Source organism: Ornithodoros turicata, chromosome 5 (assembly GCF_037126465.1).
Source record: "Ornithodoros turicata isolate Travis chromosome 5, ASM3712646v1, whole genome shotgun sequence".
Lineage (NCBI taxonomy): Eukaryota > Metazoa > Arthropoda > Arachnida > Ixodida > Argasidae > Ornithodoros > Ornithodoros turicata.
The window spans coordinates 24,307,036-24,334,390 of NC_088205.1; the positions used below are offsets into that span (position 1 = coordinate 24,307,036).

The 27,355-nt window shown below is 45.3% G+C and overlaps 1 protein-coding gene across 4 annotated transcripts in view; it reads right to left on the minus strand.

Moving 5' to 3' along the window:
* The window catches only part of LOC135394233 (ras-related and estrogen-regulated growth inhibitor-like protein), a 333,384-nt gene that overhangs the window by 58,922 nt on the left and 247,107 nt on the right, over positions 1–27,355 (minus strand). For all 4 annotated transcript variants that reach the window (XM_064624871.1, XM_064624870.1, XM_064624872.1 and 1 more), the window contains one exon: positions 2,581–2,774. In XM_064624871.1, coding sequence (XP_064480941.1) covers positions 2,581–2,774 — 194 coding nt within the window. The remainder of the gene's footprint in view (positions 1–2,580; positions 2,775–27,355) is intronic.

The following is a 27,355-nucleotide window of genomic DNA, read 5'->3' on the forward strand; positions in this document are numbered from 1 at the left end:
AACGGTAGCGGTATTCCGCTACTTTTAGGTACGTGTAACGATATCGGGATTTCGTTACTTTTTGCTCAGGTAGCGCGTATCGGTATTGCGCTACCTTTTTCGGGTAGCGGGTACAACACTGCATGTCACGAACACATGCTGTGTAGGCAATATCGCATCAGAAATGCACGTAGACTAATCAGAAACCTATCATATACTAATTAGGAAAGGATTGAAAACTTAGCAGAAAAGCATCATAAACCAATGAGAAACTCACTCATCAAGTATGATTCACAAAAGACCGGCCAATTTTAAACATAAATTCATCAGAAATTCGACACAAGATTCATCAGAAATTCTGATGGCTCTGATGTCAAAAGTCATTGACTTTTCAACAAAAAATCATTCAACAATTTTGTAAGGGCTTTATTATAAATTTGACATTTTAACCACGGTCGCTGCTCTTTGTGGTAAAATTCACGACGTGTAATCCAGCATATAAGGAACTGGTGGAATTCAGGACGTCGTGCATTGAACCTAATGATTTCACGCATGACGGACAAAATAAGAATAGTACATACATCACTCATTAAGAAAAGTTAATGTAAAAATTCTGTAAGGTTGTTGACGATAATGTGATGTCAAAATACATTAGACCTTGCAATTCTGTTGTATTTTTGATGATTCATTAAGAACTCATCACAGGCTCATCAGAAACTCCAAAACCATTTTTGTAAGGGATATAGCAACGTTGGAAAAAACGACTGCGGCGGTGAAGACTGTTTCTTGCAACAGCGAATGAAATGGAAAAGATGAGACTTTGTAGCAGACACCATAGGAGCTATTTACTGTGAAGATGACTGCATGGCGTGAAGGTGCCTGCATTAAAGCACTGAGTTTCCCGCGAATAACCGCCGATATTCGTGTGGAAGTTGTCCACTAATAAAAAGCACGATAACAGTTATAAACAGTGTCACAGTTTACTGAAATCGGAGCGTTGGGTAACATAGAAAGCTCGTATTTTCCTTCAGAGGCCACACTTCGAAGGTCCTCCTGCCACCGACCAACCGGAAGTACGTCACGGAAAATCGCAAGCAACCGGGCGTTTGTTGTCTGCTTTCATGCACCCAAATGAAACGGGATCGCGAAGAGCGGCTCAGAGACTCTCGCTCCCGGGTGCGCGACTGGCGCTTTTGTGAGTGGAGTCAGAAACACTCGCGCCATGTGCGGCGCCTACTTAACGCACCCATTGCATACGTGAAGAGACGACGTTCAGCCAACGCCACCTAGATACAGAAGGCCTGCTTATTGCCTCCTCACCCTCTTTCACTACGTAGACATATAAACTCAGAATTCGTCTGCTACCGCGAATCGCCGTTCTGCGAATTCAAGAACTCGGAAATTATTGCAGCGAACTTGGAACCTGTAGACGCGAATCTGTAGAAAAACAACGACAACAATAAATGATGACGATGAGATGGACTGTAGACAAACAACAACAAATAAATTAATGACGATGAATGGGGAAATTCACCACATGAGGTGCGGCCCACTACCCAATGGACATGATGTCCGCGCGTGTCCTGATGATGAGGTGATGAACGATGTTGAATAGGGGCGATAGACACAAAGTGCAACACGCTTTCGAGAAAATCAGTCTTGAGAAAGATAGGGGACTGTTTTGAGCTTTATTTTAAAGTTTTCCCATTTAGTCCGCGGGCACGTTCAATCGCTACTCGCAGACGACGTTGGCTCGTCTCCGTGGCTACGACCGTTGAAAGCTCGTTCGTGATTGCATAAAGCCGTTGAAAAGACGATCCTGATTGGCTGGCTCTTAGTTGTTACGTCACGTCGACGAGTAACAGGCCAATTTACCATAGCGAATACTGCCTGTACGCTGTCACAGAAGCCTCTCTCTATCCCAGGCTTCAGAGTCCTTCGCCACGCTGCCTATTTATAGCGCGCTTGTAGATTAAATTGCGCTTCATATTCTGATCCGTATCGCGTGTGCATACCGTACACATATTTATATCCGTATATGTTCTGCATGTGTACCCGGTTTCGTTTTGCAAGTATTCGCTTAGTATTCGATTTCGTTTTATAACTAGTATTCGCTTCGTATTTGCTTTGGCTATAGTATCTGCTTATCTGCTGCGTATCTGCTTTGGCTATATTGGCTTTGGCTTTAGCTATCTGCTTCGTATATCGAGTGAGCTTTCCTTTTCAAGCAAGTATATTTCTAGGCAGTTTAATACAAGGACCATAAATAGCCGGTTTCCTGCACTCGCGCCATAGCATAAAATATCAAGGTATGTGTAAGGCATTGCTTTCTGACCATATCTTGCGCCGCCCTGTGGCGTGATATTGCAAGCTGCGGGAAATTGCAGCACCGCGCGATGCGACAGTTTCGCCAGTTTCGCAGAAATTCGCGCCATGTGGATCAGCATTCTTCTCGACCTTGTTATACGTACGTGTCCGTAGCATACCCATTATTCTTGATCACAAAATGATTGGACATTATCCGCCACCACTATTTCAGACATAGAAATGGTATACGGAAGTTTCTGAGGTCCATCTTAAGAATTTTGTCCGTATTATTACCTGAAGTGAGCGAGGTCGTCTTTGTTTCCAATTAATGCCATGGGCACCCTGGACTCCGACACGAAGTCCTCGTGCAAAAGCTTGAGCAGTTCCCGGGACTTGAAGAAACTCCGCTTGTCCGTGATGGAGTAGACGACGATGTAGCCGTCAACTCCTTCCAACAAGCCTTTGGCCTTCAGCGACGTAAACGATTCCTGCAGAACAAACGTTTGACATCACATATCCCTTTCCGTGTTCACAACTTGGGCAGGTGTGTACAGTGTGCCTTGTAGGTAGCATTTTGACTAAGTAACCAAATACTATACATTTCTACACTGGCATAGTGGCTGTCGTCAACCACAAATATGTGTGACCGTCAGTCATAAATGGTTGATGAGAAGTCGCAACTCGCAATGGAGTCGCTATCGCGGCTGGTGCAAACACGGTGAAATATGTTAAAGCAAAGACTTACCTTGATGCTTTGCGCTACACTCTTAACTCCGTACCCTTTAGTAAAGGGTACGGAGTACGCAATATTTTACCCTCTATTTCAGAAGCTACCAGGTACCCTCTGAGCGACCCCTTTTATAAAAGTTACAAGGAAACCCACTAATTAGAGGTTACGGCCTTCAATCCAGCACCTGCCCGTAAAGGTTACGCCAACGTGCGGCTTTTTATACAGGATGTTCATTTTTATTCGCAACAGAGTAGCGCTCATTTGGCAGGTGGGTTATGTGAATTTTTGCTAATTAGTCGATCCGTAGTTATAAACACATGCGTCAGGAAATGTCGGAAATGTTTGTAACTACGGATGGGTTAATTTGCGAAAATTAACATAACCCACCTGTCAAATGAGCGCTGGTGTGATGCGAATAAAAACAAACACCCTGCGCGTGGGATATCGGCAGACATTTACAGAACACACCAAGGTACCAAAATGAACCAGCAGAAAAGGAGATCTTGAACATATGTATATTACAAAAACAGAAGTCTGTAGAGAGGTGACACATTGTGCACTAGTGCGATTCTGATGTGAGGAGAAACCATGGTCGCTTTACCATGTATGTGGAAAAAAGAACTATCTTCTAAGTGAGAAGCAATGCATAAAAGTGCGAGGAAGCTAGCGAGTCAAAACAACTGACCTATGTTTGCTAAGCTGAACACACCCAACGAAATGGAGAATTGCAGCAGAAAAAAATTTATTCCACATTCGTGTTGCAGAGGCGAGCGCAAATGGCAATATTACATAAAACGCACACAACCTTGAGGAATATGAGTGTACAGTAACGCAGGAGACACTGCATTACTGCGTTATCAGCGTTGGAGGCGCTCTGGGACGAGTTTGTGAGGTACTGCATTGCGCTGGTGACGGTATGTGAACCTGCATGTGGGATCCTGGGAACAAAAGTTTGGGCAATGAGAGTAACATTTACGGAACCATTCAAATCCGTACAAAGCACAAGGTACAAATCAGCATAAATGCGGGAAGGCGTTCACTCCGCGATTGAGTCTTAGAATATCGTAAGAATACAACAAGTAGGAAGCTGCGAATTATATATCTCGATGCATATATCCGCAGCTCGCAAAATGCACGCCGGTGTATTGACTTGGCGACCAAGTAAGAGCAGAAAAGTAGCAAGCGTAAGTGGCGTTCATATGCAGGACCGCAAAACGCTTGTCATAATCACAACAAACATGCGCTAAGAGCTCTTGCTATCAAAATAACGCACGTACCTAGCACAAAATGTACACTTACCCAGTGTATGAAGTGTGTGAATTAGGGCTGCGGTGGTGACGTTCGTTTTCGGTTATATATTCTTTGCAATCTTCGCACTCACTACACTTTCCCCTCAGAACACCGAAAATATACTTGTTTGCTAGCGATATCTAGCTTTTCCGGTGTTCCTGACGATACTATGATAAACGCGAGGAAAACCACTGATTAAAACAGATTACGCTTGTCAACGGACGGACGACGAGCGTTAAGCGTTTCAAGGAAACCGCTCTCAGTGTGGATAGACCTATAGACCAGGCTCGGCTACGCAGCGAAATCGGAAATCTTGGTGGTTGCGGCATTGACAATTGTTTTCCACCCTTTAGAAAGAAACATACTATCTGTATTTCAGACTGCGAACTTATAATCTGTGTTCATACAGCATTGATAACATGTAGTCGACGTATAGGCGACGCTGAAACAGATAAAAAATAACAGCGTAGATTCGCAACTGTCGTCTCGAATGGGAGGCTGAAACGCGGCATTATGCTGAAAAACAAAAGGAAAACAAACGATAAGAAACTAACAAAGAGATTATCGTTGGAGATTTCGCTTAGAAGTTACAGTGTCGGAGTAGAGGGTACATTTATAAGTTACAACAAGATGTTTTTGTTTTTTCCGAGATGTAACTTCTATTCGTGTTGTAAAGACATGACTTTGGTCGCTTTTAACCTCTAAATATACGTTACAGTGGTGTAACCTATAAGAAATCTCGAAATCTACGTCTATACATAAGTTACATGTTTCTAAGTTACAATAAAAGGTACGGGTTTAAGAGTGTATAAGTACAACCGCTAATAAATAATATCTAATTTTTATATAAGAGCTCTACTGTAAAATAACTATATTAGATGTTATGCTACTGAGGGTATAGTAGCTTGGTTAATATGATCAGGATACGCAAGTAACATGCGATCATGGTGCAATAACGAAATTTTTCAATTAGGTTCCTACGAACTGAAACAATGAAAAATCACGTTCGCACATGTTGAGTTGCGCATTACGCAAATGAATGTTTTTTCTCTTTAATGCCGTATACTACCGTATGAGGTCACCTGAGTTGTCGCTAAGTTTGTGTTGTCATCAACACATTCTTTTACATGCGATCCATAAGTTGTTCTCGAAGTTTTTCTGAAGGTCAGTGTTCTCGAAACTTTTCTCTACACATTAAAAAACTTCAAAGTTACTGCACTACTTGACATCGACGTGTTACTTCGGAACCTGTAAGTTGTAGCCTCGCAGAAAAAAAAAAGGAAAAAAAAAAACGCACAGGGAACGCTACAACTCACATCCGCTCATCCTCTATTCAGAGATCTCAAGGGTAGCAGCGTTGGTCAAACTCCGCGAAGTTAAACGAGGTACAGGTCACCACATGTCAGGGTAGGGTGTTAGAACAATCCTGCAGCTTAGGAAATGTAACCTGAAAGAGGAGGTCGCTTTCCGAACCTTGCTTCTTAATGCACATGTTACACAAGACGAACTTACAACCACCACCACCACCACCACCACTAATCATCATCATCATCAGCATCATCACCATCCTCCTCCTCACCTTCATTGGCATCATCATTACAAGAGTTTTCCACCAAAGTAACTGGTGCAAGTGATGTGGAGTTGCGGGCCTCACGCTAGTGAACCAAAATCTCCATTATATTGTTCCTTAAAACCAAACCAACGAACTTAAGCCTCGCAAACGGATGTCAGTAATCACGCACATTAAACATAGGATTGCACTACCGGTATCTCAATATCCACCATAATGGTCAGCAAACTTTAACAATGCGCCAGAGATACTGGATTGACGAAATCGGAGCGACACTGCAGGCCAGCAACAATGATAGCCGAACTAACTCTGGAAGAGACGCTCCTTTCTGGAAGCCACTCCGTTTGAAGGTACCGTAACATAACAGTGTACGACGCATTAATACATAGCCGGACAGAAATATCCATTTTATTTTTAATTCAAATCAATCAATCAATCAATCATCAGAAACACGAAACACTCGAGCACTTATAGCACCGGTCGGCGTTGGAACAAGGGCGAGAAAGGCTGAGGGCGTTTTTTAAAAAGTCATGTATAGGGATGTGCCAATCGAATCCGCGAATCCTCGAATCCTAGGCAGGGATTCGAGATTCGGGAATCCGAATCCCAGTGCTCAAAACGGCGAATCGAATCTTTCGAATCCACCAACCACGTTTGTTTGTTTCTTTTTAAAATTGGCGCCTCCGGAGTCCGCCGAAAGCCTCATTGACAGACGGGTGTTTTCATGTTTGTTTGTTTACATTGCTCTGGACTGAAAGAGTTCAGGCAGGAACTGCTACATTACAAGTTTAAAAGTAACATGGTTTTGTTTTTGGTAGTTGCTTAGTTTTATCGAAATAATTCAGACGCGAGAACTTGTGTATTTCTCGTAGTCGTTAAACAACCTGTTAAATAAATTACGTTTAAGAAGAATAATACGGGTATATTTTCTCCTAAAACTGCACTATTATTTAATTTGTTTTTCATTAAACAAGTGTATCTTATTCTGCTTCAAAACGCATTTCAGTAGAAGTTTTTTTTCCCGGCTTTTTAAACTCTTTTTAAAGAAAGGATTCGAAAGATTCGAGATTCGTAAGATTCGTGGATTCGCAGAACCTTCCTTAAATTCGGATCCGGATTCGGATTCGTAAAATTCTGGATTCGTCCCATCTCTAGTCATGTACAGAATTTTTGTAATAAAACTATGAGAGCTATCTGGATGCGTTTTTCACAGGTGGGTTATGCGTCCAGGCGGAAAAGCATGTTGAAAAGCATGTGTGACTACTTGACGACTAATTACCTTGAACATATTAATTAACTTATTAATTAGATAGGTAGTGGTGGTGGTGCCGGTGAAAGGGCTCGCCGTTGCGGGCCTCACAGAGGTGGGCAACATCTTCTGCATAGTCACGATTTATTTGTTGTTGCATTAGGATCTCACGTATTTCCTTTGTGTCTTCAAGTGCCTCCCTCGGGGCTATCGAAGGTCAAGAAGTGAACGTAACCAAATCAGTAGCAATCTCACTTCGTTTTCTCAAATATATTTGCGAACGCATAATATGTAAAAGGTGGAATGGCAGTGCTCCGATAAATGGGCCGAATTCCTCAGGGTTCGTGACGGCTTAAATGCATATGTTTTTGCGTCACTATCGTAATATTTGAATTGCAGAAGACTGCTTTCCATTCCATAATTCATTCGCGCTTCGACAGTGCCCTATTGCAAAACCTGTAAAAGAATGCTCTGGAGCATTCCCTGATCTTTCTGTGTTCGACTTCGTTCATAGTTATGCTGGAATAATAATGAAAGTCCAGAGGGAATATTTGACCTAAACTTAACAGGAAAGCTCGCTCGCGGAATCCTTGAAACTAGGGATGTGCCAACCGAATCAGCGAATCCACGAATCCTAGACAGGGATTCGAGATTCGGGAATCCGAATCCCAGTGCTCAAAACGGCGAATCGAATCTTTCGAATTCACCGACCACGTTTGTTCGTTTCCTTTTCGAATTGGCGCCTCCGGAGTCCACCGAAAGCCTCATTGACCGATTGGTGTTTTCTTGTTTCTTTGCTTACATTGCTCTGGACTGAAACAGTACAGGCAGGAACTGTTACATTACAAGTTTAAAAGTAATATGGTTTTGCTTTTGATTGTTGCTCTAGCTGTATGAAAATAATGCAGACTCGAGAATTTATGTATTTCTTGTAGTCGATGAACAATATGTTAAATATATTATATGTATGGGTATACTTTGTCCCGAAGCTGAACTATTATTTATTTTTTCATTAAACAAATACATCGTATTCTTCTTCAAAACATTCTCCAGTAGAAGTTCTTTCTTGTCTTTTTAAGCTCTTTTTAAAGAAAGGATTCGAAATATTCGAGATTTGAAAGATTCGTGGATTCCCAGAACCTTCCTTGGAATCGGATTCGAAATATTTTCGATTCGTCCCTCCTCTAGTTGAAATGATATGCCTGCCAGGAGTATTTGACTGCAAACTTTCCTGCCGCTCGGAATCGATTCGCACTTTGTCGTGACAGTTGGCAGCGAACCCGCACCGATGAGGAGGAGTAAACGCCGGCTCGCGTGACGTTTCTGTGACGTGTCCGCGTACTTTCCCACACCTCCTCCTTCTCACGTATTCTCTGCAGCGGGACACAAATATTGCTACAGCAGCGAAGAAGGAAGTCACGCGCCAAGGCCACGCCCACATTTCCTCACCCTGACGTGGCGCACACGTGTCCCTGCGCGTGCATTTCAAACCGTGTGGATTCCAACGGTTTGTAAATGCTGATAGCAAATTATAGAGTTGAGTGGGCGAAAAAAGACGTTGGGATTCCGTAAATCAGGGAATGCACTACCCGTGGAAACTGGAAATCTACGTGTTCATGCTTGGCGAGCGAACTGCCCCTTAAAAATGAACTTCACAGCATAGTACACTCCAGCCAATCATCATCCCGAATGACATCGTTCTCGCCCCTGATCTGTTGAAAACGGGAGGAGTACGCCATTTTTGTGCCACTTATGCAGTACATAATTGGTACGAAAATGGCGCACGGCTCCCGTTAGCAGTGCGGCTATTCGGCAGGCGGGAAGAGGAAGGAAACGTAAATGTTGCAGAAACCTGCTTGCGTGCCGAAGGGCACCGTTCGTTGTTTCCGATACTTTAGTGTCACGCAGTCATAAAATTATCGCATTCGCGCGACATGGTCGTTTTGGCTGCTATAAAATTTGACACTTCGTTATCCGTGCATGTCTGACCGCCTCCGTTGCGGCGCTTATGTATTCCATGTACGTTCAAAAAACTGAAGCATAGCTGAAGCGGGAAGGAAAGGGAAAGAAGAAACGAAGTATAGAGCAAGTGGACAGTACCACCCTCTGAAGTGTATACGTATATCAGCACTCTAAAAACTGGACTTCACCGCATAGCACGCTGTGCGTCAACCATAGCAACGATTGATGGGGTCGTCGCTTCTGATACGAGGAAAGAGGGAGGCGTACGCCTTTTTGTGCCAATTATCATGTATCCAAATTGACACAAAAAAGGCACACAAAAAAAATTAACGAAATAAGACTACACATTTCATGTGTCGTCGTTCGTGCCCATGGTGTCGCATGTAGGTGAAGAAGAGATGGTGTACATCCAGGACAATGCCCACACGACCACATGTAGGTATGCGTGGCGGTAGTGACGGATTTTCACTCACCCACAATCCTTCCCTCATTCACCCCCCCTCTCCGTGTGCGGAGCAGCGATGGTTCAGGAGTCAACCATTGCCATGGCTGCGTCTACTAAAGCAGCGCCGCTGCCAGCGCTGTCAGTGGATGGCAAGTTTCTGTCTACTAGGGCAGCGCGCTCGTTTCGTAGACAACCTGCTGCCGCAGCGCCGCTGCTCCCGCTGGCCAGCGCGCTGCTGCTGGCTGTGTGACGTCACGATAGCAGACGACATCGCCCGCCGCGTAGTTTGAACATGGCGTCCACATCGACTGCTGTGCTCATCACTGTCACAATAAAAACACCGCAAGGATGCGTGAACGTTCTTGTCACTCCAGAAGAGGCAAGCAGACTGCAGCGCGGTATGTACACGGAACTAATTGAAGTACGTTTCGTGTGCCGCCGATGTACTAACTGAAATAAACCTCCCGCGCCCCTTTTCGCGCGGTTTCGGTTCTGCACACATTTTCTTCTCTACAGGAGCACTTTTGCAATGTATACGACGGATCAACGAATTATACAGAACTGAGACGTCCCTCGTGATAAAAGGGAGTCGCCTTTGGGCATGTATTGGTGTAGAAGCGTGAGGGAGGGCTGGAGGCCAAGATGAGGGCGTCACAAAGCTCTCGTCGTCTGCTCGTTGACCGCCATTTTCAGCAAAACCAGCGAGCTTGTCTACTAAACCAGCGCCTGCTGTCGCTAGCGCTGCCCCCTACCGGTGCTGTCGGCGCTTTTTTAGTAGACGCAGCCCATGTCTAAACCCCAGGAGCCGAGTGAGGAGGGCGGAAATGCTTCAGTGGTGGCCTACGCGATGCAGCACCGATTAGTAGCGTGGTGTATCGCCGTAAGATGTCGGGCGTGGAATGGGTGTGGGGCGTTGCGTTGCCCGCAGTGTCATCGTCGCAACGAACCCTGACAACACACACACATACACTCCTAAAAACGACCTTCAACGCATAGGACGCTCCTAGTCAACCATCATCTCGAATAATATCGTTATCTGCCCTGATTAGTTGAAAACGGGAGGCGTACGCCGTTTTTATGAGCAGCATAAGCGTTACATCAAGTGGCTAGGAGCGTGCTATGCTGTGAATTTCATTTCTAAGAGTGCACATAAAGAGACGATGATGATGTGGGGCTGATGCCGGCCAGCAGGCTGGGCGCTGCCCCAGTGCCACCTGTGAGAGATGATGATGGAGATGAGGATTCAGGTGATCAAAGCAGGGTGGAGAGGCCTGTTAATGACAGCCCCCCTGACAAGCTTCGTTGGCATGCTCCCAAAGTTGTCGCTATAGGTGTTGAAGCGGATCTGCTATGCCTCTGCCAGTTGGTCATTTCTTGCGTGAGCGATATGTGTGCCAATACCTCGACGACGTAGTTATGCCATGCGAGATCACACTTGTGGTTGTTGGAAGGTTGTGCCGTAACACTGCCGAGTGGTTTGCCTAAAAAAATATGACCGAGTGCTGCTCGAGTGTGGGAGATCATATCATTGAGTACCCACGCAGTTGGGAAGCTCGTCTTCAGCTTTTCCCCGGAGCAGACAGTTTATCTCTTACGTCGTTTTCCGAACGGCTTTCGATCCCCGAAGAGCCACGAGTTATTTCCTGCTTGTATGCCCTTACGCGCCAACGCATCGCGTTCACTCTTGGCAGCGTGACATAAGAGTTTTGTACAGCATCTTCTTATGTTCTCCGTTTTCAGCGATTATTCTTGCGAGTATGGTTTGCATGCCATCGTGAATGCTGTAACTCGTACTTTCATGCCAACAAGACGCAGAGGAAATGGAAAAACGCAAGAAGAGCGTCATCCTCCGGAACTCCTCACGTTGCCTTATTTTTGTGTCATATCTTATTTATGTTCTATTTCCCTACGCAATTTTCATGACAGATTTATGTGCACCCTAGCAGCTTTGTTGGGTGGGATATACTCTGCTGTATGCGAAAGTGTGGCCATGAGCGAAACGAATTGGAGTTGCTATGGTTTACTATGACATTATTCAGAAGCCTGCGAATGACGGAACGTCAATACGTAACGTAGCTGGCGAATCGAAAATCAGGAGATACTTATTCGTCTTCTCATATTTCCTCCTCTAGAACAGAACGTTAGCCAAGACGATAGATTGAGGAGAGAAAAGACGGTTGATATCCAGTGTGCATTGTACATGATGTCCGAAAGGCGATGACAGGGTGTGGTGTAGGTACTGTTCGTGAATTAAGCGCAAGGAGCGATTTTTCGCAATGAGATCGACAACTACAGCAACAACCTTATTTTATGATGAGGATTGGGGAGCCAGCGGAGATACTCTGCCCCCCCCCCCCCATACACACACACACATAAAGAGACGATGATGAGATGGGGCTGATGCCGGCCAGCAGGCTGTGCGCTGCCCTATTGCTGGTTATGGTGTGGCGAATGAGACTGATGACCAAACTGAGTCGGCTTTACGGATCTCGATCTTGACGCATGTTGTAAGACATACGAAAGACGGACTTCTCTGTTCACCTTCACTTGACCTTCCTCCGGCGAACCCAGCGCATTAGCTACGAGCTGTTCGATCCCTCATCACCTTCTTAGCAGCAACAGGGCTCCAGCGTGAACTCTGAGCATTCATTATCATGCACCATCTTCTCCCCCTCAAGCAATGGGATAGGGTGCCGCCTCAGTGGCGAAACATCCCACTACATCATCATTACTTATTTGTTGTTGTTGTTGTTGTTCTGTTACACGTGTCTGGCCTATAGAGTAATAACACCGAATTCTGTGCCATGGTTGCCCCTCAGCGTGTTGCGTGATAAAGTTCTGTTTTAGGCCCATTTCACACTGTACCGTATTTGTCGCCCGTTTGCTTCCAAAATAGAATCTAAGTCCAATCGAGCCCGGTAGGTTACAATGGGTCCCGTTTTGACTCCGTGAAAAACAAGGACGAGAAAAACCGTAGTGTGAAACCAGCCTCTCTCGTTTCATATCATATCATTTCATCTCATGTTGACTATACAGTCGTGACACTGCCCACATAAGTGAGGCCAACAATGGAAAGCCGGAATCGTCACTATACGAGTATCACCACCACCACCACCTGTATTAAGAGCGTACACCTAACAGTCCTGAAGCTGCTTCATTTAGAGATACACCCGACAGAGACTCCCGACAGTTTATCGGAGGTCTTAATCTATTGTACAGCTGGCAAGGGCAAATCTCATGCACTGTTGCACTCATTGCACTACATGATCACGCAACTGCTCTTGTGATGTGATGCAAGAGGAAGAAGAAAAATTACGGCAGAAATCGCTGTGCAGACTGTCATCGAAATGTCACAGCATTTTACAGCTCATCGCTGGCATCCTCCGACGATGGACACTAGCGGTTTGCGAAGACTGAGGTAGCTGACGTACTTGGCCATCACTAGCTTGTGTATGCTACCCTGGCGAAGACACAATCTATAAAACTTTCCGTACGGGTTGTGGTAATTTATCGTCACCGTCTAGTCGAAGCTTTCCTTCATAAAGTAGCGAACCTGTTGTTCTGGGGCTTCTTAATGTCCATAATGCAGTCTCCCACGACAATCATAGGCATGTTGAGTAAATTTTTCTATGAAGGTGTTGCTTGCAGAGTAACTGAAGAATTTGTCTAGAAGGAACTTTTTTATCTTGCCTTTAGGGGATACTGCCGTAGTGTATACAGCATGATGAGGGTGGGGTCATCATTGTATAGCCCACTTGTAGACGCATAGGTGGGTAACTTCGCCAATCATACTGGCAGTTACCGTACAGCGAGCATCCCAATGACGACTACTGAGGGATGTTCGTGTGTTTTCTGAGGTGGGTAATTTGCGACTATACACTATGCCCAAATCAGGAGGGACTGCACGAGCCTCCCTTTCCTGTACCACCACCACTTTTCACCTTTTTTTTTTTCGCCCTTCCCTCAACTCCCTTACTTGGCTGCACCGGGCCGCCACCCAGGAGCAGGCTGACCGCACCTCCCTCAAACACAATTCCCCCGTCTCTACGACGCATACGTCACCAACTTCGTCTGCAGCGCCTCGGGCATGTTCTACCTTATTGTCTACTTTTAGCGTGACTAGCCTGGTTTCTAAGATAGTTTCGTCATTCCCCGAGTGGGTGGTGGCACTGGCATCTCGGTTGTCTCCTCTTTACGTAAAGGAAACGAATCACAAGCCTTACAATGTCGCGGTAGCTTCGTCCAGGTCTCCGAGAGGGCGAGGACGTTGCACATTGGCCAGTACCGGCTATGTCGGTAACGTATGCATTGGGGTTCTGCATGTTAAAGGCTTCCATGTTTGTCGTCCTCCTTGGCCCGCTGCGCCATCTTTTCGGAAATCTCGAGGCTAGTAGGTAGGTTTTGTTTTGTAGAGCGGCCTCCTTGCATCGTATATGAAGTTTGTGTGTGTTTGTTGTTTTCGCGCACTCTAAAACAGGAACTTCACCGCATAGCACGCTGTGTGCCAACCTTGCCGCCACTGATGAGGTTATCGCTTCTGATTCGAACAGAAAGGGGGCGTACGCCTTTTTGTGTAAATTTGGATATATTATAATTGACACAAAAAGGCGTACGCCCTTCTCTCTACCCCTCTAATCCTATCATTCGTGGCAATGGTTGTCGCACAGCGTGCTGTGGGGTGAAGATCTGTTTTTAGAGTATGAGACACTGTCGCCCGCTAAAGAGGGGGGGGGGGGGGTAACGAGCGATCTGCCTGCCTATAGGCTGGTGGCACGTTGCTCGGGGGAGAGGGCAGTGGGATGGAGGGGAAGGATCGTTAACTTATACATGCCTTTCTGCACCGCTCTACGCCAACCACTATGCCGATTGATGCAGTTATCGCTACTGATTTGAGGAGAGACAGGGCCGTATACGCCTTTTTATGGCAATTCAAATTGCCACAAAGAGGCGTATGCCTCCCTCCCATTTTCAACAAATCAGGAAAGTGAAAGATATCATTCTGCATGGTGGCTGGTTCCGAGCGTCCTTAGTCGCGGAAGGACCGGAAGTCTTTGTGGCACTGGAAGTTGTGATGGGGCTTGTTTATGTTTACCTGAGAATGTCATGTATTTCTTGGTAAGCACAATCTCGTGGAGCTGGGGTTCAGATGTGCTGGTGCGCTGAATAGCTCGCAAAAGTCTGCGTCTTGCATACGTCTTGCATCGCCACTTGCGCGCCATCCATCATGGCTTTATGGTTTTATATCCGTGCTTGAACACGTATGGGAAATTCCACCTTAAACTCACACGCTGACCTGTCTGACCACAGCCGCTGTCCCAGACAGCAGCGTACAAGTTAACGAAAATTCTTTACATCCAATTCTGCCGTGTTTGAGCTCTGTACTGTCCTCTGTCTACTCTGTACAATGCTGCTGTTGTGAGTGGGGCACTGCTTCGTCTTCGTCTTGTCTCTCCTTTATCTGATTCTTCTTTATCTGCTTGGTACACTCTTAAAAATGAGGAGGGGGGGGGGTAACGGCAGGATCGGCTCGCTGTTGTTGGACACGCAGAAGTGGGCGGCGTCACCACTATAGCAAAAAAAAAAAAGAGAGAAAAAAAAATGACAAGACAGAAGACTCTTAAAAATGTGTCTCACTACATAGCACGTTCCTAGCCAACCATCATTCCGAATGACAACGTTCTCGTCCCTGATTTGTTGAAAACGTGGGGCGAAGCCTATTTTGTGGCACTTATGCTGTTCATAATTGTCACCAAAAGGCCGTAGCCTCACGTTTTCAGCAAATCAGGGAAGATAACGATTTCATTCGAGATTATGGCTGGCTAGGAGCGTGCTATACGGTGAAGTTCATTTCTAAAAGTGTGCCGCTGGCGCTGCCACATTTAAAGGGCCTCTAACCAGAAGTTGTGGGAGCTCTTTCGTACTGGCAGTCGATAAAGCACCCAACAAGGACTCTCCATGCGAAACTTCACGCATGAAAAACCCTACAGTTTCTCTAATCTCGAATTCTAAACATTCGACTTCATCCGAGTGCAGCACGCCTAGCTTCAAACCGAGAGAACATACGTTTATATAGAATATCCACCCCGGCCCAGCATCAAAATGACGTCAACATGAAGGCCACTGGCAACACCCACAATTGGCTCAAACGCGTCACGTGGTCACACAATACCCTGTCAATTCCCTTTATGAAATGGCATTTATATGTTAATATGTTTTTGTTACAGAGTCTCAAAAAGAAAAATATACCCTGCATTTAACACATGCAGTATACAGTCAACCCTCGATTTATGAACATCCTTGGTTCCCCGAAAAATCGTTCATAAATCGAGGGATTCATAAATCGAAAATTCAGTTAACTGAGTACTATCGAGCAAATGCAACAGTATTTCCGAGTTGGGATTGTGTTTATAATGCCATATATTGTGTAATTTTGCTTTTGACCATGCCTTCTGCTGTATCAATCTCACAAAGAACAGACGTCAGCGCATTCACACTCTGTTTATTATGCAATACTAAATTGTTTAATTATGCTTTGGACCATGCCTTCCGCTGTGTCAATCTTGGAAATAAGAGATGTCACCACATTCGCACTGGACTGGTCTTGGATTTCCTCCGGGATTTTTAACCTCTGTTTATTAACCTCCGGGTGACAGCGACCACCTTTTCATCAACTGAGGTCAGGAACACTTGGTCGCACCTTGTAAAACCCGTTTGGTGTTCGGATTTTGAGGGGTTAAGAACCGAGGGTGCAATACCTGGAAGATGTTTTGTCCGTTCAGGCGTCATTCATAAGACCACGGAATTATCCCTTTGAAGGTTTCTGTTAACCTCGGAACGATCCGTTCATAAATTGAGGGCAAAAACGTTGGGCAACTCCTAGTTGCTTCCCAGAAATTCCGTTCATTATTCGAATATCGAGGTTCATAAAACGAGGGAAAAATGAATGGAAAAAGTTTGGTTCCCCGTGCCCGTGTTCATAAAACAAGGGAATTCATAAATCGAAGGTTCATAAATCGAGGGTTGACTGTATATAGGTTCTACGATTGCCTTTTCAATCTGCGTTCTGTTGTCTTGCGTTCCATATGGTTCCGTATCCGGTCAGCTGTAATGGCTGCCATATACCGAGCTTGCAAACTTGTGTGATTCCCGGCTTCTAGGCTCATCCTGCCTCTTTCGGGTCATTGGGTTGGTGTTGGAGTTGTTCGCCATATTCTGAACGTTTCACCTATCATTGCGGTGTACTGTTCTTGATCTGCTGCGAAGCAACGAACCGCAACGGCAGTCACACGCCTCAGCGAAATTCTGTCTGCTGCATCTCAAAGGAGCATCGGGACCTGATGATGTACTGCAAATGCTGAAGTTGAATTCTAAAGAAACAAAGTGTGCTCTCGTGTCGTTCTGACGGAACAGCAGTTTCAACAAGGTTAGCACATTTATATTTCAGTTCGAAGTCTACGCACTCAAAACCATGCAAGTGCATCCGATCATTCTCGTAGCTGTTCTGTAACACGTATGCTTTCTTACGTATCCCACATAACCCTCCGCTTCATGAACCCAGTTATACTTTATGCGACCCTTCTGATCAGGGTGTTGGAGCGAACCGAAAACCGGAACCGAAAACCTAAAAAAACCGCTATTTTGGTGCGAACCGGAACGGAATCGAAACCGTTTTTTTTTCGCTCAGGAGGGAAACCGAAAAATAATTTAACGGTTTTCGGTCCAAGAAAAAACTTCGCCGGTTTGGACTACGGATAGGCGAATGAGACGTCATGTGCTCTGAAGTCATGTCATGGATACTATACGAGGGTTACGGTTACGATGGAATGTATGTCGGTATAGTATGACCCTTAGGCTCCCTTTGTAATGGTTTATCGTTCGCGCACGCACACAGACTTCGAGGTACATGTGACTCTCTAGCAATGTGCCGTAGTGTTCGTTTTAATTTGATCCCCCCAAACTCTCCTCAACTAAACAACAAGGGGGCTGCATAACAGCTTCTTTATCGGTAATGTCGCGCAACGCGTCCCTTGTTTGAGAGCAGCTAAGTTGAATACATTTACGTATACGCGAGGGCAAGCCCGTGCAAAGTGGCAACTCTTTTGTGGACAGGACACCAAGAAAATAAAACGGAGCCGTCGAGGCGTTTGTGAGTGAAGGTGTTCCTCGATTTGCGTCGTACTCGTGCGTGGGTTCTTGCTGGCTAGACAGTAGTAACAGACATTCGGATGGGACGCAATCGCTCCAACCCAGCAAGAAAGTACTTTATGTATGACATCACGACAAACAAGTCGGTTTGTAGCATGCGCTTCAAGAAATGAGAAAGCCCATTTGAACAGACAGTAACCTACAGGAACCAGGAGCTACCAATTTCACAGCTGTCTATTAATGTTAAATACCATGTATGCTGAATAAACGGGTTTACATTTTGCAACATTGATTTTTTTTGTGGGGATGAGTATTCCCAGCAGAAGCGGAACCGGTTAAAAACCGGTATGAACCGTTATTTTTTTGCTCCAGAGCAGAACCGGTACCGGATCGTTTATGATGTAACCGGAACGAAAACCGGAACGAAAAACGTTTCGGTTCGACACCCTGCTTCTGATGGCTCCTTACTAGGCCTCTCTGAAGCATTGAGATGACGAAAGGTCGTGGGGGCTGCACCTCTGCTTTCGAAAGATGAATCAGTCATTCCACACTGTGCTTACTGGCTTTGTATCGAGTCTGACAAATCCGACAGACCTGGGCTGCCTTTTTCAAGGAAGTTTGAAATGTAAGTATGTGTTATATTGGTTTCACATATCCCCACCACATATTGAGTGTGTATATCGCTGTAGTTTTGATGCTACAGCATATCTAGCGTACATTATTATTGAACACCTAGTGTGGAACACTCGACACCAGCCACAACGCCAACAATTGTTTCTGCCTTTTCTTCGACTGTTTATTTTTATTATAATATCAGTTTAGTATAATCGTCTGATTTTCAATAGTCACAATTTTTCCATGGTTTTGGCGCACTATAGCCCGAGTTGCTTATGCGCCATTAAAATTGAATCATCATCATCATCATCTTTAACTGCCATTATTCAATTGAAGTGCCGTGTTTCAGTTGGATACAATGATATGGCCAGAGATATTTTTTGCTTTCGTTCTGGAGTTGCTCATTTCAGAAGAATAGTCACTGTGAAGTTTGTTTTCGGAAACATTAAGAGGACTAAAACCAAACACTTTTCTTTCGGAGCATCCCTTATGGACCTGCGTTTCAATTAAGATCTGTGTTACAAGAATGACAGACCACTCAACAGCGATGAACATTTGAAGGTGGAAGTGCGGGAATAAAGATGCGTTAATCTGTGTGAAAGGTGCTTTGAAAGGGCATAGGTCACAAGCTAATTTCTGTCTGCAGAAGAGGTGTCAACTATGCTCCTTCTATCTACTAACCAGCTCCACTTTTTAGGGTTCCCTGTAAACTAATGGGGCACATCATATACCAGCACGTTGTTATCCATGTTGAGTCTATCAATTTCTTTTTTAAAATTCCAGCATGGCTTTAGAAAAGGGTATTTAGGCAAAACTAACATAATTCGGTCACAGCATTTTAAACTGTCGTGATTTCGGGGTCCACGTAGATGCAGTATTTTTTTTATTTTGTAAGGGCTTTTGACACTGTGCTTTATGCTCGCTTGTTGGCCAAACTAGCCTCATTAAAATTTGATCCTGCTACCATTAACTGGATATGCAGTTTCTTGACTAACCGCAACCGTGCCAACAATTCGTGAGAAGAACCTATCATACCGCCACCATGCAGCGTTTGTCACGTTACATTTGCATCACATTTGAATCTAGTGTGAAGCAAGGCCTTTACGTGATCGGTTTTGTATAATTACACGCCCCTCCGTTATGTAACACCACACGGTTCTTCAACCTATGACAGATAAATAAATATATTGCCAAGTAAATTGTTTACAAGGCTCATTACCCCATTTCACCACATTTCCGCAAGCAATTGTTAGAGTAGTGGCCCAGGGTAGAGCCCTGCGCGGATGAGATTTTTGGCAACCGCATCCGACCCGCATCCGCGCACACGTTATCCGCATCCGATTCGCACTGCTGCATACACAACCGTTTACATCCGCATCCGATCCGCTGGGCAAAACGCAATATCCGCATCCGAACCGCAAAATCCGCAAGTTTCGAAGGATGCGTAAATACCGCCGGAAGAATGTTGGTATAATTTCGGATGCCTTCATGCTGTCACGGAAGGACTCACGACGACAAGCAAAGGTAAACTTTTCAACAAATGCGATATGGAGAGACTTCTGGAACGCGTGGAACGCTACCTCGCCGGTGCTCGTGTGGACGACAGAATGCCTCCTCTCCCGTCTTGGCCGTGCATTGTCAAAGGTGAACCCGGGCATGCGCTCGCTGTCGGCGCGCAATACAAATAACTTGCTAGTGGAAAAATTACAGCATGCGGTATATCCGCATCCGATCCGCTACCGATCCGCTGCCTTCACATCCGCAATCGATCCGCATCCGACCTAGAGCCATCCGCATCCGATCCGCACACCGCAGAAAGTGATAAATTTTCATCCGAATCCGCAAGTATCTTGCGGATATCCGCGGATATCCGCTTCCATCCGCCGATTGTGCAGGGCTCTAGCCCAGGGTATGAAGCTCGCCACTAATCATCATTCAAGCAAAGTTCATAATGTAGAATCCTTTACTGCAAACACCGACTTAACACAACGATTGATAACATTCATTTATTTATTTATTTAATAATAATAATAATTCAATAAATAAATAGATTGATAACAAAGAGAGTGAACGTTTCGTCGCCTATCCGGATGGCACCATCGCTACAACAGAGAACAGTCAAAAACAACATCGAAGGAGTCAAATCAGTGGTGCGCATTCCTTTCATCCAAGGTGTTTCGTACGCCATTTGGAGGGCACTCTGCCCATCATGCATTAAGACTGTGTATATAAAGTTAAGTGTATAGACTGTAATGCCACCTACATTGGCGAGACAGACAAAAGACGTGGGACAAGACTAAAAAAGCATACGAGGGACGTTTCCAAGGCCTCTAATGTTGCTCAAACCAGGACCGAATTAGTCTACCATTGTTGGCCTAAGGGACATGTATTTAATTTTGATGGTGCGGTAACCTTTGCACATGACTAGCGATGTGGCCCTAGAAAGTTCTTAGAGTCCTGATTTATCAGACGTGATGCATCAGCCTGTAATACAAACCGTGGCCCCCTAGCGGATGTGTACGCCCTGTTAGATAAGTAGGCTGATGTGCGCGTCTTTGGCCTCTGTTGTACTGATGATGCCACCCGGATAGGCGCCAAATCGTTGTGTTAAGCGGTGTTTGCAGTAAAGGATGTTACATTATGAGGTCGTCACCCAGCATTTGGAATATATTTTCAAATAAAGTTGTTGTTTTACAAAGCTCATTACATTGTAGAAATCATTCTTATTGCCTATTGTTTAGGGGATACCATTCTTGCAGTCACATGAAGCAGTGAAGGGCCAATTTCGAAAATAGAGGCAATCTGATTTATGTTCCTGCCGACATGGCACAGCGTATGCACGAGGTAGCTCCATTTCAGGAGCCTGAGAACACTCAAAGCAATTAGTGTGCTAGCATTATATATTCTGTGCAGCATTACATATTTGCTTTTGCTAGGGCAACTAAGAAGAGTGGATAGAAAGACAGTTACCACCTGTTTCCACAGAAGACACTCAGATTCATTAGCAATTTCCTGCAAGAGAGATAAGGCTTTTCCAGATTACTAGAACACGGCTTCCTGATTGTAGACAACAAGAACTCATACACCAGAGGTCAGTGTTACACACTTTGCTTTCCATCAAAACTGCTAAATGGCGCGACCCCCTAAACCTGCACAACATTCCTGGACTGTCTTCACTGGGCACTGTCGCTGTTCCTCTCATAAGGTGCTCTCTATGAACCTGATTCCCAGTTCTGGATGCACTGCCTGAGGTAACTTCTGCATGCTTTCCCAACATGAATGGTCGCAACCTCTATGAGCAGCGTTGTACTTACTGAAAGCAACATGAAATGCTATGCCTTGACAGGTTATGTTGATATCCTTCCTAAGACCGTACAGAGATGTCCCTTGCACCCTTTATTACAAACCGCACTATCAGACGCAAGCCCACTTGCCACCAAGCCGATGAGTATTGCCTCACAGTCAGGGCAATCAAGGGAATCAATCGGTGAGGCTCAGCAAAGCTGTTTTCTATGGGGATCTGATCCAGGACTGAGACATGAGTAGCCCCGAAAAAGCACCAGGGTTTCTTTGAATTTTAGATGTCAGCTTTTAATTTCCTCCTTCCCCCCCCTTTTTTTATGTAGTACCTGATTACCTTAGCCTTGTACAGCTTTGGAGATTGAGGATGTGGAGATGATGTAAGAGGTGGAATTAGGCTTTAGGCACAATGAGGCAAAGTGTGACAACATACCTTCTGAGAATGTTTATGTATCATTTACACAAAGACAGGATAGGTAATACAATAGATGTTACATCTTTTTCTGGTTTTGATATTTATTTATTCATGAATATACCTCAAAGGCCCTTGCGGGCATTACGTGAGGGGGAACATCAACATGGGTCACTTAAAGGAGCTATGTTGTACTGTACCAAGCGACAACTGTACCAAGCGAGCCCGCCGACTGTGTCGGCTCCAACCGGCGATTTCAAGGTATTGTCTGTGACACCTTTTGTATAGGTGAATTTGATAGGTGCGTATCTTCAGCATATAGCACGCTCTTAGCCAACCATCTTCCCGAATGACAACGTTCTCGCCCATGATTTGTCGATAACGAGAGGCGGAGCCTATTATGTATCTATTATGAACGGCTACAAAATGGGCTACGCCTGACGTTTTCAACAAATCAGAGACGAGAATGTTGTCATTCGGGATGATGGTTGGCTAGGAGCGTGCCATGTATAGTAAAGTTCATCTTGAAGAGGGTAAAGCAGAACGTTATGTGTACCTCCGCGTTGGCGTCTGATTGGGTGCTACAATTCTTCGGATGACGTAACGATGGATAGAGGTATCTGGACGGCGGTGCGTCTACTCGCCCGAATACGAAAGAGAGTGCGTTTTTGTATTAACGCTGCACAAGTTATGAAGGAGAAGAGTTGAACAGTAAATTGTAAATAGAATTACGAAGCGTAGAAGACCAATATTACATCTATTAAACCCTTAGCTAAATACATGTAGATAGGAGTTCTTACCTCATTAAACAAATACAGAACATGCATATTTGAAAGACAGACTCTGCTATTCATTTGTTCATCAGTCTTGCTCAAGAAATTGTTCAGTGTAGCAACGGTACACAACGTCACAAAAGGAGTGCTCATCTATCGTTCGACAGGACTCATTAAAAAGGACAAGTGTTGTGTTTCAACACAACATATTCAACTCATGAACCATGCATCATCCTGAGACAGGGGCGGTCCCAGCGAAGTACTTTGGGGGGGGGGAGGGCTTCTGGACACGGGCTCAACCTTTTCTCGCACGAAATCTTATCACTGGTAATCCATTTTAGGTATAGTGCCCAGCATAAGCCTGTTGTACTCTACCTGGACCGCATTCATGTCGACCTAGCTAGCATCGAGCCGCCCATTTACTACTCGGCAGCTGTTTCCAGTGGATCACTGCTGTCAAACTTCTTCAAAGTCTTATGAGTAACAAGTTTGGGGGTGCGCCCTCTTCGCTCTCCTTGAGAGTGTCACAGGGAAAGAGACGAAAACTGGACCAGGCTATGCTTTGGGACCGCCACTGTCCTGAGAGTTATGAGTCATCCTAGATACAGATGCTGAATTATTTTAAATGCGATAGACGAGCGGTGCGAAGAGGTACCTCCAGTTGGGATGTTGCGTACTTGAAGCCTGTGGCAGTTTCTGTGTGGAAGGCTCGCCAGATCCTGTTCACTGCACAGGCTGGGGTGACCATGCTCTTGTTTTTCCCAAGCTTGTGGTAAAAACACCTTGCAAACTGGCGATACGCAGTATGTCCATATCGTCTACGCAGATATGTACATAAAATATAGTTTAGGCAAATAGGTAACCGGTCACAGTACAGGGTGTGTGTCGTGGTATTTCCACATGTACTTGAGAGCGACTGCAATTTATCTGTACACACCCTGTATATTACTACAGATGCTGTATTCTTTTAGAAACCAACATTTTATTTTTATTTTTCAGTGAATAGAAAGTAAGAACACTCAATATCGCTAAAAGCCTACGCTATAAACCTAAGCACAGGGCAATACATAAAAAGACACAGCACACTGACAATTACACAGTTGCCTATATTGCTTTTCTCCAATTCACAGTTCTGTATTGTGTCGTCTTGTATGCGTCTTGTGGGCTGCGCCCTGTACTGGAGTTTTTAGCGACTTTAATGCAGGACCAAACAAATTTCGAGCGCCCAAATTTTAACATCGTTCGACAGGGCCACATGTGACTTACTTGTGAATATGGTCGCTCATAGGTTCGCGCTGCCCACGGAATTCAAAATATGCCACCTTCAGGACAGTCGTATTGAGGCATAAAAGTTGGAAATCTTCGTTGGTTGTTAAATGAAAATTTATTAAACTCAAGAACGGAATAAGAACTGCTACTTCCCACGTTAGTTGACGTACACCTTACATACATATATGCTTACAAACCACTATAGATCCACTACTTCACACTTCCTTACATATATACATACAAACATACATACATACAAACATACATACAGTACTCCCTAAGACCACCACCCTAGATGTCTGCGATTATGTTCAGTATGGAATGCAGTACATAATAAGTAGGAATATATACACAGATGCAGAGTATTTACAGGGCAAATAAGAGCACGTGAATGACGTTCATGGGGGCGCACCAGAGACGGTCACACACCCATTGTGATACAAGATCGAGGGGTGATGACACCATTTGCGCGCGAACCCCTGCACACCTAAAGCGAGTAGTTCGTGCTGTAACACTTTGGCGAGCAAAACGCGCACGTTGCGAACCAATAAGAAGATAGGCGTCGTCCGCTGACGTCGGGCCACAGCAGAACAACGAGCTTTCCACAGCACAGAAGCACCACACGTGGTGAGCAATACACTTAGCCGATGTGGCCACCTACGGTCGAACTGTACAGGACAAAAGATGCGTGTGGACCGCCTGACTATGCTCCAGAACGTACGAGCAACGTGACACTCGAAGATGACATGCTGGTTAGTCTCCTGGTGCGTACAATATGGACAAATGTCTGACGTTGTTACATTCCACGTGTGGAGACGATCACGAGTAGGCTGGATTCCCCAGGCAAAGCTCCACATGACGTCTCGTAGAAATCCAGGCAGAGAGGCGCATACAGTTGCCCACACAGTAAATTCAAAAACACCCTTTTGGGTATAAACCGCTTACACCTTCTTGTCCTATGGCTGGCACCCTTTTTTACACCGCATCAACTGTAACACCCTTTCAAAAAGGTGTATTGTGCAAAAAACACCTGTTTAAACACCCTTTTAAGGGGGTGTTTAACACTCTTACACCCTTTCGAAAGGGTGTAAGCTCCCGCGGCAGCATGCCGAGCCATGCAGTCCGACGTTTTTGCTTGTATGGCAACAACCACCCTAGCGACGGCACAGTTCCAGCCGTGGTTCCACACAGAACCTAAACTGGATCGCAGCGCGTCACTGGCAACCCTCATCGTCCTAGCAACACTGTGAGTGAGCAAAAAAAAAAAAAGAACAATTCAAATAAAATGAAAACAAAACAGTTGGACATATGTAAGGGAAGAGGGGGGGGGGGATATGTTTAATGCAAAGTAAGAAGAAGGAAAGGGAAAGGTTAGCCACGGTGTGGGCTTGCTATTCCCTAATGCTTTCAAGCAAACAGAAGAAAACAGCTGGGGTACAGAAAATTATCAAAAAATACAGAAGTAACAGCTCCTTCACTAATCGTTGCGCATCAGAGAATGCCCAGGAGTTTAGATTCCCGAAGGAATCGTGTCAGCGGAGACGTGACTTCAGCGTGCTGGGTAGGGCCAAGTAGCACCGCGAGGGAAAGCTCTCGGTAGCCTAGATGAGCAAGGCGGCGCCGGAGACTCGATCGGTGGTCTTCGTACCGTTGGCAGGGAGGGAAGAGGTAATTTTTAATAATTGGGTGTTTACGTCGCGAGACAACTGAGGTAAGGGAAGAGGTGAAGATCGCAACATCGTAACGCCGTCCGTGCTCGTGAAATGAGCGGCGTTACGATGCTGCCATCTTCAGACGATGCCTGTAATGAGCCCGAGCACTCTCAGTAGCCTAAATTGGCGTACCAGATTGATCATATACGGAAATGCAGTTCGTTGGAGTATATTCGCTAAGCTTAGTGCGATAAAACTCGTCTGCAACGGTGACGAACATGTGTCTTTGCAATTAACACGTACGCCTGTAACGAGTCAAGATATCAGCGAGCTTCCTGCCATCCCTCCCTGTCAAATATTGTGTTTTCAACTCAAGCTATCGTCTATAATGTGATTACCTAGTGAGTGGAGCTGTCAAGCCAATGTAATTTTTCTCTCACGAATGAAAACACCGTTTTCAACACCAGTGTATAGAAAGGGTGTATATAACGTAAACACCTTTTTCGACACCAGTGTTACTTGAAGGGTGTAAAGACAGGTGTAAACGCATAAGAACACCCTTTTTGATACACCACTTGGTGTAATAAAGAGTGTATTTTCTCATATACCTTTTTTAGCACCCTTTTTGCGGCCTTTGGTTATCTTTGTGGAATTAAAAAAGGTGTATTTGCTTAAAAACCCAGAAAGGGTGTTTTTGAATTTACTGTGCACGATATGTTTGCCGCTTGCTCCATTCGTCTTCGCACACCGTCACTTGTTGTGACACTGTTCTGTAGCACCTTCTTTGCCATGGAAGAGGCTGAAGCAGATGCCAAGCTGCGGACGGGGACAATGGACGACAGTTTTTGGTGATATGCGTGAACGGCTGCATGGAAACGCTGAGGTACCACTGCTGCTGGCGGATCAACGGCCACGTGCAGGAATTCACTCAGAAACGGCGCCATCCAGTAGGTTAACAATACCTTAGAAGGGGTGTCATCGACGCTAAAGAGACTTCGTAAGGTCGTACTCAGGGCGATTCCACGGTTCATAAGACCGAAGTCTGGCAAATTCACGCCGCCAACAGATTCGTCAAATGACAACACTGCACGTGCTATAGGCCCTCTTCGTTTCTTCCAAAAGAAAGAAAGAAAACATGAATGAATCCGGACCACAATTGCTTGTGGGGCTATTGAGATGTGGCTCAGATGCCACAAACGGCCTGATAAAATACAACGGAGAAGGTACGTTCGCTCTCGGTAAGAAAGTTCGTAGGGCGAGGCAGCTTCACATTTTGCTCGCAGCTCTTCAAGGGCCCTTGTCCAATTGTCAGCCGTAGGCCCACGATTGTCAAACACAACACCGAGTATCTTCAGCGAAGTGGCGTGCTGGAAGGGGAGAGACAGGTACTGCGCAGGATTCCCGAGGGGCATGAGCCTGGTCTTCTGGTAGTTCAGGGCACCCCCAGACACCGCAGCATAGGACTCGTACACACGCAATGCTTCGAATGCAGATTCAACATCACGTAGAAGAACCGTTACATCATCTGCGTAGGCAGTCACCTTCCACTCGCCTGATTGTGGGAGAGGGAAACCACGGATCCCCGAATCCGTGTCAATGTTCCAGAGGAATGGGTCAATTACCAGGGTAAACAAAGCAGGCGAAAGAGGGCAGCCTT